Here is a 13,792-nt window from a genome sequence, read left to right as displayed (position 1 = left end):
CGGCCCAGCCAGGAGGAGGGCCGCCGCACGCCTGCTCGGATTGGCTTCCTCCGCTGGCACTCCGGGACTGGAACGCGTAGGCGGCGCGGCGGGCTGCGGGCGGCCGGGTCGTGGTCCGCCTCCCCGGGTAAAGTGCACCTCCTGCCCGCCCCGAGGGGTCTGCCCGTCCCTGTCGCCGAATGATTGCGTCTAGGAGTGCGGAAACCACCCTTGCATACCTCCCCGACTTCTGGACTCACCTGCCGTGACGTCTTAGCTCCACAGAGGTAGAGGTCGAGGTTGGCGGGCTCTGAGGTAACCAGATCCTCGATCTGAAGCCCAGGCAGCCTTCCTCAGCTGAGTTTGGAGCATCTGGAGGTGGGGGTGTAAGTCAAGGGAAAAGGTGGGATGTGCACCTAGCCTTGGTTCTGTTTCAGGACCAGAGCCTGGCCATCCGGAGGCCAGCTTAGTCCTGAACCAGAGTCCCCCTTTTCCGGGCCTCCTTTGTAAAAGGGTAACTTCCCAACCCCCCAGTTCTCAGGACCTCATGGATCGCAGAGGGACCAAGAGAAGAGGGGAAAACATAGAGGTAGCTGAGCCTCGGAACAAACTCCCCGGCCCAGCACCCTCAATGCCCACAGACCCCGCCCTGTACTCTGGGCCCTTCCCTTTCTACCGGCGCCCTTCTGAACTGGGCTGCTTCTCCCTGGATGCACAACGCCAGTACCATGGAAATGCTCAAGCCTTGCGCTACTACAGCCCACCCCCTACCAATGGTCAAGGCCCCAACTTTGACCTCAGAGACGGATACCCTGATCGATACCAGCCCAGGGACGAGGAGATCCGAGAGGGGCTGGATCACCTGCTACGTTGGCTCCTGGATCACCGAGGCCAGCTGGAGGGGTGAGCAAAGCATAGCACACAAGTAGATCTAGAGACCTGCACCTACCCTCTAAAATTAGGAGAGTGAAAACTGGAGTTCAGTCTTTGGAAAGAATTTAGGATATTCTTTGGGGAAGTCATCTGAGTTAATCCTTGTGTCAGACCTTCAGCTTCTAACTCCTCCCTCTCAGGGGTCCAGGCTGGCTGGCAGGGGCCATAGTGACATGGCGAGGGCACCTGACAAAATTGCTGACGACACCGTATGAGCGGCAGGAGGGCTGGCAGCTGGCGGCCTCCCGCTTCCAGGGGACACTGTACCTGAGTGAGGTAGAGACGCCGGCAGCTCGGGCCCAGAGGCTTGCCCGGCCACCCCTCCTCCGAGAGCTTATGTACATGGGGTACAAGTTTGAGCAATACATGTGCGCAGGTGAGAGTTGCCCCTGCTCTGTAGCCCCCTCCCCCTTCCCCAGAGACTGAAAGCCCCCACCCCTGTTGCTGCTTCTCTCCTTGTGCAGACAAACCTGGAAGCTCCCCGGACCCCTCTGGGGAGGTTAACACCAATGTGGCCTTCTGCTCTGTGCTACGCAGCCGCCTGGGAAACCACCCTCTGCTCTTCTCAGGGGAGGTAGACTGTATAGACCCTCAGGCCCCATCCACACAGCCCCCCACCTGCTATGTGGAGCTCAAGACCTCCAAAGAGATGCACAGCCCTGGTCAATGGAGGAGCTTCTACAGGTTCAGGATGGGGGTGGGCAGGGTGAGAACCTAGAACAGACAGCTGGAAATTGGACTTGGGGGAAGAGGCTGGACGGTGGAGGAAGGGTCCTACTGACCCCTTGCCTTTCCTGACAGACACAAGCTTCTGAAATGGTGGGCTCAGTCATTCCTTCTGGGCATCCCAAATGTCGTTGCTGGCTTCCGTAACCCAGAGGGTTTCATCTGTTCCCTCAAGACCTTTCCTACTATGGAGATGTTCGAGTATGTCAGGGTAAGGCAGTGGTGTTACAGCTCCCACCTATACCCCCACACCAAGACCACAGGTCCAGTGTCCCGGGTCACAGTCCACCTTGCCCCTTCTCTGGCCTCACCTTCACTGCCTGTGTTCTGCCTCCTCCTCGGCCCTCTGCAGAATGACCGTGATGGCTGGAATCCCTCCGTGTGCATGAACTTCTGTGCCGCCTTCCTTAGTTTTGCCCAGAACACAGTTGTCCAGGACGACCCCAGGTGAGGCATTCATCTGTCCCTGCCCTCCGGGTCCTAGAAGTTTGCCTCCAGTCCTCAACTTGTGACTCCATGTGCCCCCTAGGCTTGTCTATCTCTTCTCCTGGGAGCCTGGCAGCCCAGTCACAGTGTCGAAACATCAAGATGCACCCTATGCCTTCCTGCCCACGTGGTACGTGGAAGCCGTGACACAAGACCTCCCATCGCCCCCCAAGACGCCTTCCCCCAAGAACTGAGACTTCAGAGGGGCTGGTCCTGTCTCCGTGTGCACAGATAAAAGCCTATTTCTAGGTGGTTCTTCCTGCTGTGTTTTTTGCGCCGAGTTGTCCCTGCCCAACAGTTGAAGTACACACAGGTGGTTTGCTGTTTTATTACTACATTTTTACACAGGCCACTCACTGAGTGTATAGGCTGGCTGCAAAGACGATGTCCCTCCGCAGCAAAGTAGCTGCCGTCTCCATCTTGGCACCTAGCACAGGTTCTCCTACCAGGCGGGCCGCCCCCCTCAGCGAGCGACACATCTCGGCCAAGCGCTGGATGCAACGGACCACCAGGCCCTCGGGAGTCCCCGACAGCCCTGCCAACTCAGAGAAGGGCTGTGGGGGAAGCAGGGTGAGGACTGAATGTGTTAGACCTGGGTAGCCTCTCCCCTAGCCAGCCATCCACAAAGCCCCAGTTACTCACCATGCCCCGGGCCCACTCGTACACCACTTCCACCAGCCCAAAATTCAGCTCCCCGACAAATTCCTCCACAGTCTGGTTCAGGCCACAGGCCACCTGGACCTCACCAATCCGCTTGGCCACAGCCCGGACACGTTCTACTCCCTGCAGATGGCCAAGGAGAGGCTCAGACCCTGCCTTCCTTCTTTAGGAGTGCGGAGCCCCAGGTCAAGGAAGAAGCCATTCCAGCTCTTTGAGGCACTTAACAGGGCTGGAGGGTTCACCTGGGGAATACTTGGGGGTGGAGATTGGGAATGCCACAGCCAAGGGAGAGAAAGTGGGGTGGGTGTCCCATACCTGTTTGAGGGTGCTTGGGAGCTGCTCCCCAGGGTCCCCAGGGCTCTGGCAGACCAGGCCAGAGAGCAGGGCTGCAATCTCTTCTGGCCGCAGGGCACTCAGAGCGTTGTCAAACATGAGCTCAGTGAGAAGCAGCTCGTGACTGCTCATGGCACAAGCCACCCGCCCTGCCAGCTTCACGGTGCCCGCCTCGTCTACATAACCCAGGGTTCGGAGCACCTGAAGAAAGATGGTAGGTGTTGGGAGCCTGTTCTCTTCTCTGTCACTAGCCCCCTGCCCCTACCCCTGCCCCTCCCACCTCTACTCGCTGGTGATACTCTGGGAGCAGCAACAGTGACTGATCTGACAGCAGGAAACGTAGTCGCTCCATCTCCTTCTGTATCTGCATTCGCTCCTGCAGCTTCAGGTACTGCAGAAAGCCAGCAGCAGAAGCATGTTAGCCTTCCCCTTGCCCCAAGGCAGGAAGGCACTGAGGACAAGGGCAGAGATGGGGTGGCTGGTCTAGAGGAGAACAGAAGGGAAAATTCCCCCTCTGAGCTTGGGAGCTGGCATGCAGGATTCTACCTGGGCAGAGAAACGGGGACTGTGCACACACTGAGCCCCCCAGATCAGCTCCTCCAGCTTCCGGGCCCGGAGCCCTCCCTCAACCACTGACACATCCTTGAGCTGCAGGTCATTGACAGGGTCAAGGGTAGGGGGTCCCGCTGGGTAGGCCTGAGCCAAACGCAGCAGTTCCTGGACAGCAGTGGTCACAGCCGCAATGGGAGGATCCTTCCTGAGGAAGGAGCAAGGTCTTAAGACCTAGGGCAGAGTGTTCCTTTCCAGAGAAGCCTTCTCTGGCTGGGGAGACACCCCAACCACCCCTCCCTACACCCCATTACACGGTCCCCTCCCCAGGAAAAGGATCTCCCCAGCCATCTCTGACTTGAATTTTGGTTGCTGCCTCTTGCTGAAGTCCTCCAAGATCTTCTCCCCATTCACCCGGAGCACCTTGGTGGTGATGGCAGCAATGTCTCCTGGCTGGAGCTTGGCCACTGTGTGGTCACAGGGCCCTGTGAAAAGGGAAGAGCAGGGTCAACCCTTGCCGTGGACCCAAACATCCTGCCTACACTGCTGTCAGGAACCCGGACATCTGCCCCATGCTCACCTTCAGGCAGGAACAGCTTGAATCCCACAAGGTCATCTGGGTAGGGCACATCTGGGGTGGCTGGTGCCCTCTCCTGTGGGTCCTCAGACACAGGCTTATCACACAAGATCAGGGTTGTAAACACCCTGCTGGTGGAATTTGAGGAGACCTAGGGTAGGTGGGGAGGCCAGGCCAGGGCAATGTGAGGAGTGGACATCAAAGATAGAGACCAGGTCCCCACCCTCAGGCAGGGACCACAGAACAACTGCAGAGCCCATCAGTATGGACTGGTAGCCAAGTCAATCTGAACAGTCTTCAGGGGTGGGAGGGAGGAGGGTAGTGGGGGCAGGGAGGACAAGGAGGTAGGCATGAAGTGGTGGCGATGGGAGAGAAAGGAGGGCAGGAGGGGAAAATGAGTGCACTGCTATGACTACAATTGCTCCCACCAAGTAAGGAAGGTGGGAGATAGGGCTCCCTCCCTCTGGGGTCTAAATTTCCATTGCCCTCACCTGCAGGATAACACCCAATGTGTTATGATACTCCTGATTCTTCACAACCACCACCCTTCCTGCTGAGAGAGATTTCAGCCCATTCACAGACTCCATGATGCGTCGCTGAAGAGTGGGGACATGCACAAAAGGGATAATGAAGGAAGCATCACAGGGACACTGAGAATAGGTTGGGACTAGGTTCAGGAGCACCCAGTGTGTGGCATTCTCTTCCTCCCTTCCTCCATCACCCCCACAACACTCATTCACCTGGATCAGGCTCCGGGTCTCTGTCAGTTCCTCCCCCCAGCTGTAATACTCAGGCAGGTCAACCAGTTGGCCAGTCGTATCAGGTTCCTCTAAGGTCCCTAGTCTCTTGGTCAGTTCAGCTAGAGCCTGTTCATGGGCCTGGGTGGAAGTGTGGCAAGGTATGAAAGGAGAGTCTCCAGGCCCAGGACGCCACGTTCCCCACCTTCACCCCACCTTCTAGGTGGTCTCTAGATATCCACCTCTCAGCCTGGCTTCCCTTGTCCTAACATGCTGCCGGGTATACTGGTCATCCCAACCTCCTCACCTTGCTGTCCTTACGGGATGGAAACTCGGAGAAGCTCCTCTTCATCATGTCTTCCACCCTGAGGGCGTCCACCCGCAGCAGGTTCAGGATCATGGTGTATGTGAGGCGGAACTGAGATTGCAGCTGCGATGGCTTTCCCTGGGCCACACCAGAGAAGCAGTGAGATTGGCGTGGGACCTGCTGCCACCCAGCCGGCCCTCTGGGGATCGGCTCTGCCCGTAGCAGATCTAGTCCCCATGCTGTGACCATGGGACCCTAGACAAACAGCTTACTCACCTCCTCTGCGAAATAAGGGAACAAAACTAAATAAATAGACCCTCAAAGGTTTTACCTAGTTCTGTCTTCACAATGACAAAAGACCACAAGGGGTGAGATTCAGTCTAATCCTTGGATTTGCTTGCTCTGACCTTGGTTTCTCCCAAGCAAAAGAAAAAAGTACAGTTGACCCTTGAACAATAGGGGTCTACCTACACGTGTATTTTTTTCAATAAATACTGCCCAGTTCTGTTAAGTATTTTCTCTCTCCTATAATTTTCTTCACAACGTTTTCTTATCGCTAGCTTTATTATAAGAATGCAGCAAATAACACATATACGAATAGGTGTTCATCATCTGTCTGTTATTGGTAAGGCTTCCAGCCAACAGTATAGGCTATTAGCAGTAAAGTTTTTCGGGAGCCAAAAGTTGTATGTGGATATCTGACTGTGCAGGAGGTCAGTACCCCCTAACCCTACACTGTTCAAGGGTCAACCGTAGAAAGAACAGAGAGGGGAAGAGGGTTGGAAGAGAGAATCCAGCAGGTCCCCAGAGCTGGGGCCCTCCCAGCTCAGCCTCATACTGCCCTGACTCACCATCATCATACGGTGCAGGTCTGCCATCTCAGGCACACGGCCCTTGCAGAGCAGGATGACAGTGCCGGTGGGGTCCAGGCCCCTCCGGCCTGCCCGACCCGCCATCTGCACATACTCTCCAGGTAGCAGATCCCGGAAGGTGGAGCCATCGTGTTTCCGCATAGAGTCAAACACCACTGTTCGAGCAGGCATATTAACACCCATGGCAAAGGTCTCTGTGGCAAACAAGACCTGGGATGGGAGAAGATCAGTAAAGGGGCTACACACAGACACCCAGCCCTGGCCAAGTGTACCTTACTCTGTAGCCAAGGCTGAGTAGGCACCAGGCGTGGTCCCAGTTAACTCACAGGATCTCATTTAATAACTCTCAGAGCAAAACTATAGAGCAAGTACTATCATTTTCACTTTGTCTATCTGGCTACCTACTTCTTTTCTTATAACCCCCATATCCAATGCCCATCTCCCCACCGTCAATCATCCCAATGTATTTAGAGTATCTTTTTGTGTGAATGTGTTCTTCCAGATTGTATCTTGTTTTGGGTGCATATAATTCATGACTTGTGTTAAAGGCCATTATACCCTAATTCAAAAAGATATACATACCCCTATGTTTATTTCAGCATTATTTACAATAGCTAAGATATGGAAGCAACCCAAGTATTCATCAATACGTGAATGGATAAGGAAGATGCAGTGTGTATGTTAGAGTATTATGTAACCATAAAAAAGGATGAGATCTTGCCATGTGTGACAACATGGACAGACAAATAGGGCAGAATGTATGCTAAGTGAAATAAGTCAGGGTGAAGAAGACAAATAACCATATGGTCTCACTCATGTGGAATCTAAAAAACAAAACAAATGAATAAAGAAACAAACAGCAGAATCAGACCTATAAATACAGAGAACAAACTGATGATTGCCAGAAAAAATGGACAAAATGGGTGAAGGAAAGTGGGAAATACAGTCTTCCAGTCAAGGAATGAGTAAGTCACAGGCATAAAAGGCACAGCATAAGGAATACAGTCAACGATATCCTGGTAGCGGTGTATGGTGACAGACGGCAGCTACAACTGTGGTGAATACAGCATAAAACATAAACTTATGTTTATTTTATAAACAGACAATGAATTACCATGTTGTACACCTGAAACTAATGACACATTGTGTGTCACCTACACTCTAAACAAAAATAATTAATTAATTAATTAATTAGCTGATTTCTCCACATAGTGTTTTCAATGCCCATCCCCATTCCTGTGGTTATACCTAATCCATTGTTTCCAGCTCCTGCAGAGCACTGTGGCATGCATCCCATACAGTGACCTCCCTGCTCTCCCAGTGAAGGGTACCTTGGTACCGCTAGCACCCTACCACAAGATTACAGCCAACAAAGGAGAGTGGACATGTTCCCTCAGAGACTAGGGTGAGAACTTCTTCGCAGTATATATCCAGACATGGAATTTAGGGTCAAAGAGTACATTGTACATATTTTTGCCTCATGAATGCCAGGGTGCACTCCAGACAGGCTACACCTATATAAGAGTTCCCATAATCCTCTAGTCTCCTACATCTTTGGCAACACTTGGCCTTAGCCAGTTTCCTAAATTTTACCAGTCTAGTAGTTATAACGTCATCTCTCGTGACTATTTTAATTTGCATTTTTCTGATGACTAGTAACTTTTTGTATGCTTGCTAACTTTTCGGGTTTCCCTTCTGAATACCACCTGTGCCTATTCTGTGCATCTCCATTTTAAGATAGCAAAGCTAAAGTTTGGGACGGTTAAGTAATCTGCCTGGGGTCACACGGTGAGTAAGTAGAGAAGCCGGGATGCACACCCAGGCAATCTGGACCTAGAGCCCAAGCTCTTAACCACCGCACGGTCCTGTCTGAGCCCTGCCCCTCCACCCTCTGGGCAACCCGTAAGGGAACAACGAGTGCTCTGAAGAGTCCCTCTTCTACCAGTGTGTGTACCTTGACCAGGCCTCGACTGAAAAGCATCTCCACGATCTCCTTAAGAATGGGCAGGATGCCACTGTGGTGCACACCCAGGCCACGGTGCAGGAGCTCAGACATGTGCAGGACCTGCAGGGAGCCAAGGCCCATGATCAGGGATAGGGTGGTAGAGAATCCTATCCCCATCAGTCTTCAAGACCCCCATCCACACCTGGGGCAGCTGGCGGTCAGAGCCACGGAGGCGAGCAAGGCAGCGCTGCAGGAAGAGGTGAATTTCACTCTTCTCTGAACTTGTGGTGAGGTCCAGGGAGGTGAGGCTCGAGGCTTGCTCATCACAGCGACCCCGCGAGAAGGTGAACACGACCACAGGCAGCTGCGCACGGGTGCGGAGGGAGGCCAGGAGGGATAGGTACACACCGCGGTCCTGGGGAAGGGGGCAGAAAGCGGCAAAGGTTGAGTCCCTGAACCAGTCGGGGCCAAAGTGAGGAGAGGGGAGGTAAAGCAGTATCAAGTCAGATGGTACTCAAAGCTCAAGTCCAAACCTCTAGGGAACAAGGGAAGAATGGATAGAGGAGAAACGGGGGGCAGCAGGCACAAACCCTACTGGTTCTCACCTGTGCAGGCCCCCCCTGATGCGTGGGCTGTTTGGCCCCAAAGGTCTGGGCATGTTTGCTCATCCGCTCCTTCTTGGCCTCCACAGCTGCATAGTACCTGGGGCACAGGGAGGGTCACTGATCACAGTCACACCCGGCGGACTCAGCCCTGACTCTGCCCCATCGCCAGCTTACCCCTTTGTGTGGAAGGCACCTCGGGAGTCCAGCAACAGAAAGAGCTCCCCCTGGGTCTTGGGGCTGTTCCCCGTGAAGAGATAATGCTCCAGGGGTACGGGACGGGCAACAGTGCTGATCACATAGATCTGGCGCCGTTTCAGTCGCCTGAATGGGTAGAAATGAGGTCAGTGGCAAGAGTGCGAGAAGTAACCCACTTCCCCACCACCTTCCCCCTCCAGCTTCACCCAGTCTTTTTTTTTTTTAGTTTTTTTTTAATGTTTGTTTATTTTTGAGAGAGAGAGTGAAACAGAGCATGAGCAGGGGAGGGCCAGAGACAGAGGGAGACACAGAATCTGAAGCAGGCTCCAGGCTCTGAGCTGTCAGCACAGAGCCCGACATGGGGATCAATCCACAAACCACGAGATTATGATCTGAGCCAAAGTCAGACGCTTAACCGACCGAACCACCCAAGCACCCCAAGCTTCACCCAGTTTTTTCTGAGAGCCAGACTGGAAGGTGGCCCCATCATCCCATCTCCCAAGACACAAAACGATCTGGGTCCAAGTGGGGTCCTGCAGTTGCCTGAGTCAGACACGTGCCCCAGCCCCAACCCTCCCTCCTCTCCACCCCCAAGACACTCTCCTTGCTGTGGCAGTCTTCACCCCCACCCCTAACCAAGGAATGCTGCAGCCCCCTTCATCCAAGCATCCCAGGGCACGCATCTCACCCGATCCAGTCAGCGAACTCAAGGGCATTGGGGACGGTAGCACTCAGAAGGATGATGGAGACATGGTCAGGGAGCATGATAAGCACTTCCTCCCACACAACCCCACGCTGGGCAGAGAGAGAAGACCGGTCACTGTCAGCTCAGAGGGGACTGCCCTTCTGCCCCTGGGGATGCGCCCAGAGTTACATTTGAGGGCAAAGAAGGCAGTTAAGGTCCGCAAAGGTGTGTGCACCAGGATGTGCGATCTAGACCCACAGGAGAGAACTACTGGGGTGTGGGGCCCCCAGGCCTCTTACCTCAGCATCGTTGATGTAGTGAACCTCATCAAAGATGACCCACTCTAGGTCCCGGATGACATCTGAACCGCTGTACAGCATGGAGCTGGGGAGAAGAGGCCAAAGGCTGATTCCCCAGTGACTCCTGTCTCCACCCTGTTCTCAGTCAACGTGCTGTCCAGAGCAGCCTCACCTTCCTGACCAAAAATCCACCCATGTTAAGTGCCTATCTCTCACCGAAGGATCTCTGTTGTCATAATGAGGCAGGAGGCCTCCGGGTGCAGCTGTACGTCCCCAGTGAGCAGCCCCACATCTCCAAAAGTGTTTCGAAAGTCTCGGAACTTCTGGTTACTCAGGGCCTTGATGGGCGAAGTGTAGATGGTGCTGGGAAGAGGGCATGAAGTCAGCACCACCTCCTGGTCAGCACTGCCCTTCCACCCCAAGCCCCCACAGAAGCATGCCAGAACCCAGGTGCCTCCCTTCTCCCCCTGAACTGGCCTCACATTCTCCTTCATGACACGACCCTGCAAAAACTCTTCCTAAGCTGACCCAGGTCTCCTTTTTTTTTTTTTTTTTTTTTAATTTTAAACCTTTATTTATTTATATTTGAGAGAGACAGAGTGCGAACAGGGGAGGGACAGAGAGAGAGAGAGGGAGACAGAGAATCCCAAACAGGCTCTGCACTGTCAGCCCGATGTGGGGCTCAAACCCACGAACCATGAGATCATGACCTGAGCCCAAGTTGGATGCTTACCCAACTGAGCTATCCAGGCACCCCACGCAGGTCTTCTAACTGCTCTCCCCGCCACATCTTCCCACTCCACTCCTGGCCCTATCTCAGTCTTTCCCCAAACCTCCCATCTGAAGGATGAAGTAGCGGTGGGGAAGAGATGACACTTAGAAAGGGTGCAGAAGAACACAGGGCCAGCTGGTGAAGGAAGAGGCTGGGGAGGGGACCTATACCGTGTCATGTGTTTCTGGGCAAGGGCAATGGCATATTCAGCCACAACTGTCTTCCCCGCAGATGTGTGAGCTGCTACAAAGACAGAGTCATGCCGCTCCAAGTGCAAGATGGCCTGTTTCTGAAACACATCCGGCTCAAATGCCCACTGTGGGAGAGAGAAATAGATGGGGGCCAGGCCGGAAAAAGGAAAGGGGCCCTCCTGCCTCCAGTTCTAGGGGCATGCAAGGTGGCTCTGGCATGCCAGAGCGAAGCAAGGCTGGGAGTGAGGCCCAAGACTAAGCTAGAAGGCATCTGGCCTCGGTGGGAAGAGGAGATGAAGGGAGCAGCGGGGAGGAGGTAGGGGAACATGTGAGGACTGGGCCACACTACCTGGAAAGCGGGCTGGGGAATGAGGCGGTAGAAATCACCAACAGGGGAAGTGACATCCACGGGAATAGCCCACTGCTCCTGAGGCAGGGGTTTGGGGGGCTCTGGGGGGGATTCAGCTGTGGATGCTTCCTGGAAAAGCCAGGGGTAGAGGTGATAAAGATACAGTCAGAGAGCTCTCTGTTACCACTCCTCCCCAAAGATGCTCCAGTTTTCCTCTTAGACCCAACCAAGCCAGCCACCCCACCCCCACCCCCAGCCCCCCAGTAAGGCCTCTTCTTTCCTGCCTCAACTGCCCAGAACCACCAACCTTCAACACTAGGTCCTCCAAGCTGCTTGCTCGGGCCAGGGAAGCACTGCAGGGGGGTGCTGAAACAGTGTCTCCTCTGGGAATTCCTGGCTGGCCCACTGCCTCACTCTCATCCTCATCACCCCCCCCCAAATCCAGAGGTTCCAGCAAACGGCTGAGGCTGAGCAAGCCGGGAGCTGGAGCCGGGTGATCTGAGGAGCAAAGGCAAAAAGTGAAACCTGGTCAGGTCCATCTCTGTTCCACTGGAGAAGGCCACCACTCCTACACTCCACCTCAAAACTAAAACTCACCCTTCGGTGCAAAGTCCACACCTTTCTTGAAGCCAGGTGGGACAGTAAGAAGATCTGAAAAACAAGGACAAAGAGAATCAGCATTAGTGCACAGAGTCATACGAGTCATACGATACCTAATGCTACAGGATGCCATTCACAGCAGAGACATTGAAAATGGGGTTCTTTGCCATCTTTCCAACAGATGACAGTAAAGACTATTATGACAAGGGTGCCTTTTCCTAATTTTCTCAAAGGCACAGAGGACTAACAGTGGCCCACTGATAGGCTTGGGCCCCTCTTCCTCAGGGCTGACTCACAGCCCTACTCCCAAGGGTCCATCCTGGTACCACCTCACCTTTCTCAAAGTCTATCTCTTCCTCAGCCTCCTCCCGAGTGCTCAGATCTGTTATGGTAGGCTCATCCATTCCACCTGGGGAGAGGGTAGACAAACAGGGATTCATGGGGTGGGGGTGATACAAGATGGGTGGGGAACCCTTTCCTGGAGACTGAGAGCACCCTCTCCTACCATCCCATTTTCCCCAAAAGTCACCTGGCCAGAAAGGGTATTGTGTTGGATTCCCCCACAGGGACTGGGAGACGGGCCCTGGGGGCCGGCGAAGAGACAAGGAGGTGGTGGCCGATAGGTTTGTATTCTCCAGCAGGACCTGAGGCAAGAGACCACAGCCCCAGTGAGGCTGAGCTTGCCTCAGACCCTTTCCCAACTCTGCTTCTTACGGCCCCTGACCTCTTACCTCTTTGTAGCCCAGGATCTGGCCTGTGGTCGGGTGTCTTTGGGCCTGAAGGTCTGAGGGGACTGGGGCCCCCAGTGTGGCCAGGAGGGACCAGGGATCCATCTTCCTCTGCCATTTTCTGCAGAAAATGAAAACACTTTTCAGGTCTTCTTTCTCTCCTCTCCCAGTTTCCTTCAGGGGCCTATCTCCCTAGTCCAGGCCCCTCCAGACCCCTCACCGGGCCGAGTGCTCCACACCATGCAGAGGCAACCAGGCTGGAGATGATAAAAACAACTGCTCTGTTTCCTGCTGCAGATCGGGGGCACAGGGAGGGAGGCCGTGGGGAAGCTGGTAAAGGACGAGACGAAAGGCATTAGGTAAGGAGAGAACAGAAGACATAGACAAAAAAGAAAGTGATGTGATTTGCGTTGAAACCAGAAATGGTAGACATTCTAGACCGACTAGGACTATCAAGCTGAAGCAATGTTTTCCAAAGATCATCTTGCTTTACAGGGCAAACTACCTGCTACTGATTTACCTGGAGCAGTGGTTACTAAAACAGTATGATACAACATGAAATACAATCATTCCACAATCTCTGGGGCTGCGCTTAAGAATTTGTATTTTTAAAAATCCCCCATCCCCACTAATTATGATGTACACTTAAATTTGAGAACCACTAGTTTTAGGAAAAGGGGGCCCAGGACTAAGGATGAGAGTCACGGCCTCAAAGGCTAGCCACCAACAAAGTGCCCTGGTGCTTGGAGACAGGTGACTCCAAAAAGAAAAAACACATTTGGAAGCACAATCCACTGGGCTGGGGTCTGTCCAGCACAAGGCAGGCCCAGATGACAGGAATCCAGAGACAGGAGAATGAGGTTATGCTAGGGTCCAACAGTAAGGATAGTGGAGGAGGTTTTAAGCTCAAAGTGGGTCAAAGGTTAGGGTCAAAAGTCACTCACTGTGCTCTCTGGAGCCCCAGGCACATTCAGCAGCTCCCAGTGCCCTGTGCATCCCAGCTCCACAGGCCGAAGGGGCAGATCCAAGGGATCTGGAGGAGGCAGCACTACAGAGGGAAGGACAGAGGTCAAAGGTCAAGGGCCACCCCCCTTAACACTCGTTCTTTCCACCCCCTCCCCCTCACCAAGTCGCTCCGTCTCCATCATCTTGGAGCCCAAGCAGCTGCAGAGCAGACCGGAAGTGCAACGAGACTCCTAGGGGTAAGCCCCGCCCCAAAGCGGGCGGAAGTGGAGGCGACTTCCGTCACACACCCCCGCCGGGG

The 13,792-nt window shown here is 54.0% G+C and overlaps 2 protein-coding genes across 5 annotated transcripts; one reads left to right on the top strand and one right to left on the bottom strand.

Annotated features, from left to right (window-relative positions):
- Positions 1-12: 12 nt before the first annotated feature.
- Positions 13-2,379, top strand: DXO (decapping exoribonuclease). 4 transcript variants are annotated; one of them, XM_060615188.2, is made up of 7 exons: positions 13-127; positions 514-882; positions 1,053-1,288; positions 1,377-1,596; positions 1,714-1,849; positions 1,991-2,085; positions 2,168-2,379. In XM_060615188.2, the coding sequence occupies exons 2-7, from the start codon at positions 527-529 to the stop codon at positions 2,316-2,318; spliced, it is 1,194 nt and encodes a 397-aa protein (XP_060471171.2). In that variant the 5' UTR covers positions 13-127; positions 514-526; the 3' UTR covers positions 2,319-2,379. The 4 variants fall into 4 exon arrangements, with proteins under 4 accessions (XP_060471171.2, XP_060471170.2, XP_060471169.2 ...); XM_060615187.2 differs by having other exon boundaries at positions 21-266; XM_060615186.2 differs by having other exon boundaries at positions 21-294.
- Positions 2,380-2,422: 43 nt separating this feature from the next.
- SKIC2 (SKI2 subunit of superkiller complex) lies at positions 2,423-13,766 on the bottom strand. The gene is made up of 28 exons (XM_060615178.2): positions 13,655-13,766; positions 13,473-13,576; positions 12,749-12,858; positions 12,532-12,649; positions 12,330-12,444; positions 12,135-12,209; positions 11,798-11,851; positions 11,508-11,698; positions 11,201-11,329; positions 10,831-10,976; positions 10,105-10,251; positions 9,889-9,973; positions 9,593-9,699; positions 8,884-9,030; positions 8,710-8,806; positions 8,307-8,519; positions 8,114-8,224; positions 6,139-6,369; positions 5,288-5,425; positions 4,984-5,121; positions 4,735-4,839; positions 4,247-4,394; positions 4,025-4,151; positions 3,664-3,874; positions 3,398-3,508; positions 3,100-3,318; positions 2,767-2,907; positions 2,423-2,678 (listed from the first exon to the last, which is right to left on the bottom strand). Exons 1-28 carry the CDS (start codon positions 13,674-13,676, stop codon positions 2,478-2,480), a joined length of 3,741 nt encoding a protein of 1,246 aa, XP_060471161.1. The 5' UTR covers positions 13,677-13,766; the 3' UTR covers positions 2,423-2,477.
- Between the last annotated feature and the right edge of the window lie 26 nt (positions 13,767-13,792).

This window comes from Panthera onca, chromosome B2 (assembly GCF_046562875.1).
Source record: "Panthera onca isolate mPanOnc1 chromosome B2, mPanOnc1 haplotype 2, whole genome shotgun sequence".
Taxonomy (NCBI): Eukaryota; Metazoa; Chordata; class Mammalia; order Carnivora; family Felidae; genus Panthera; species Panthera onca.
This window is presented reverse-complemented; position numbering and strand designations above follow the sequence as displayed.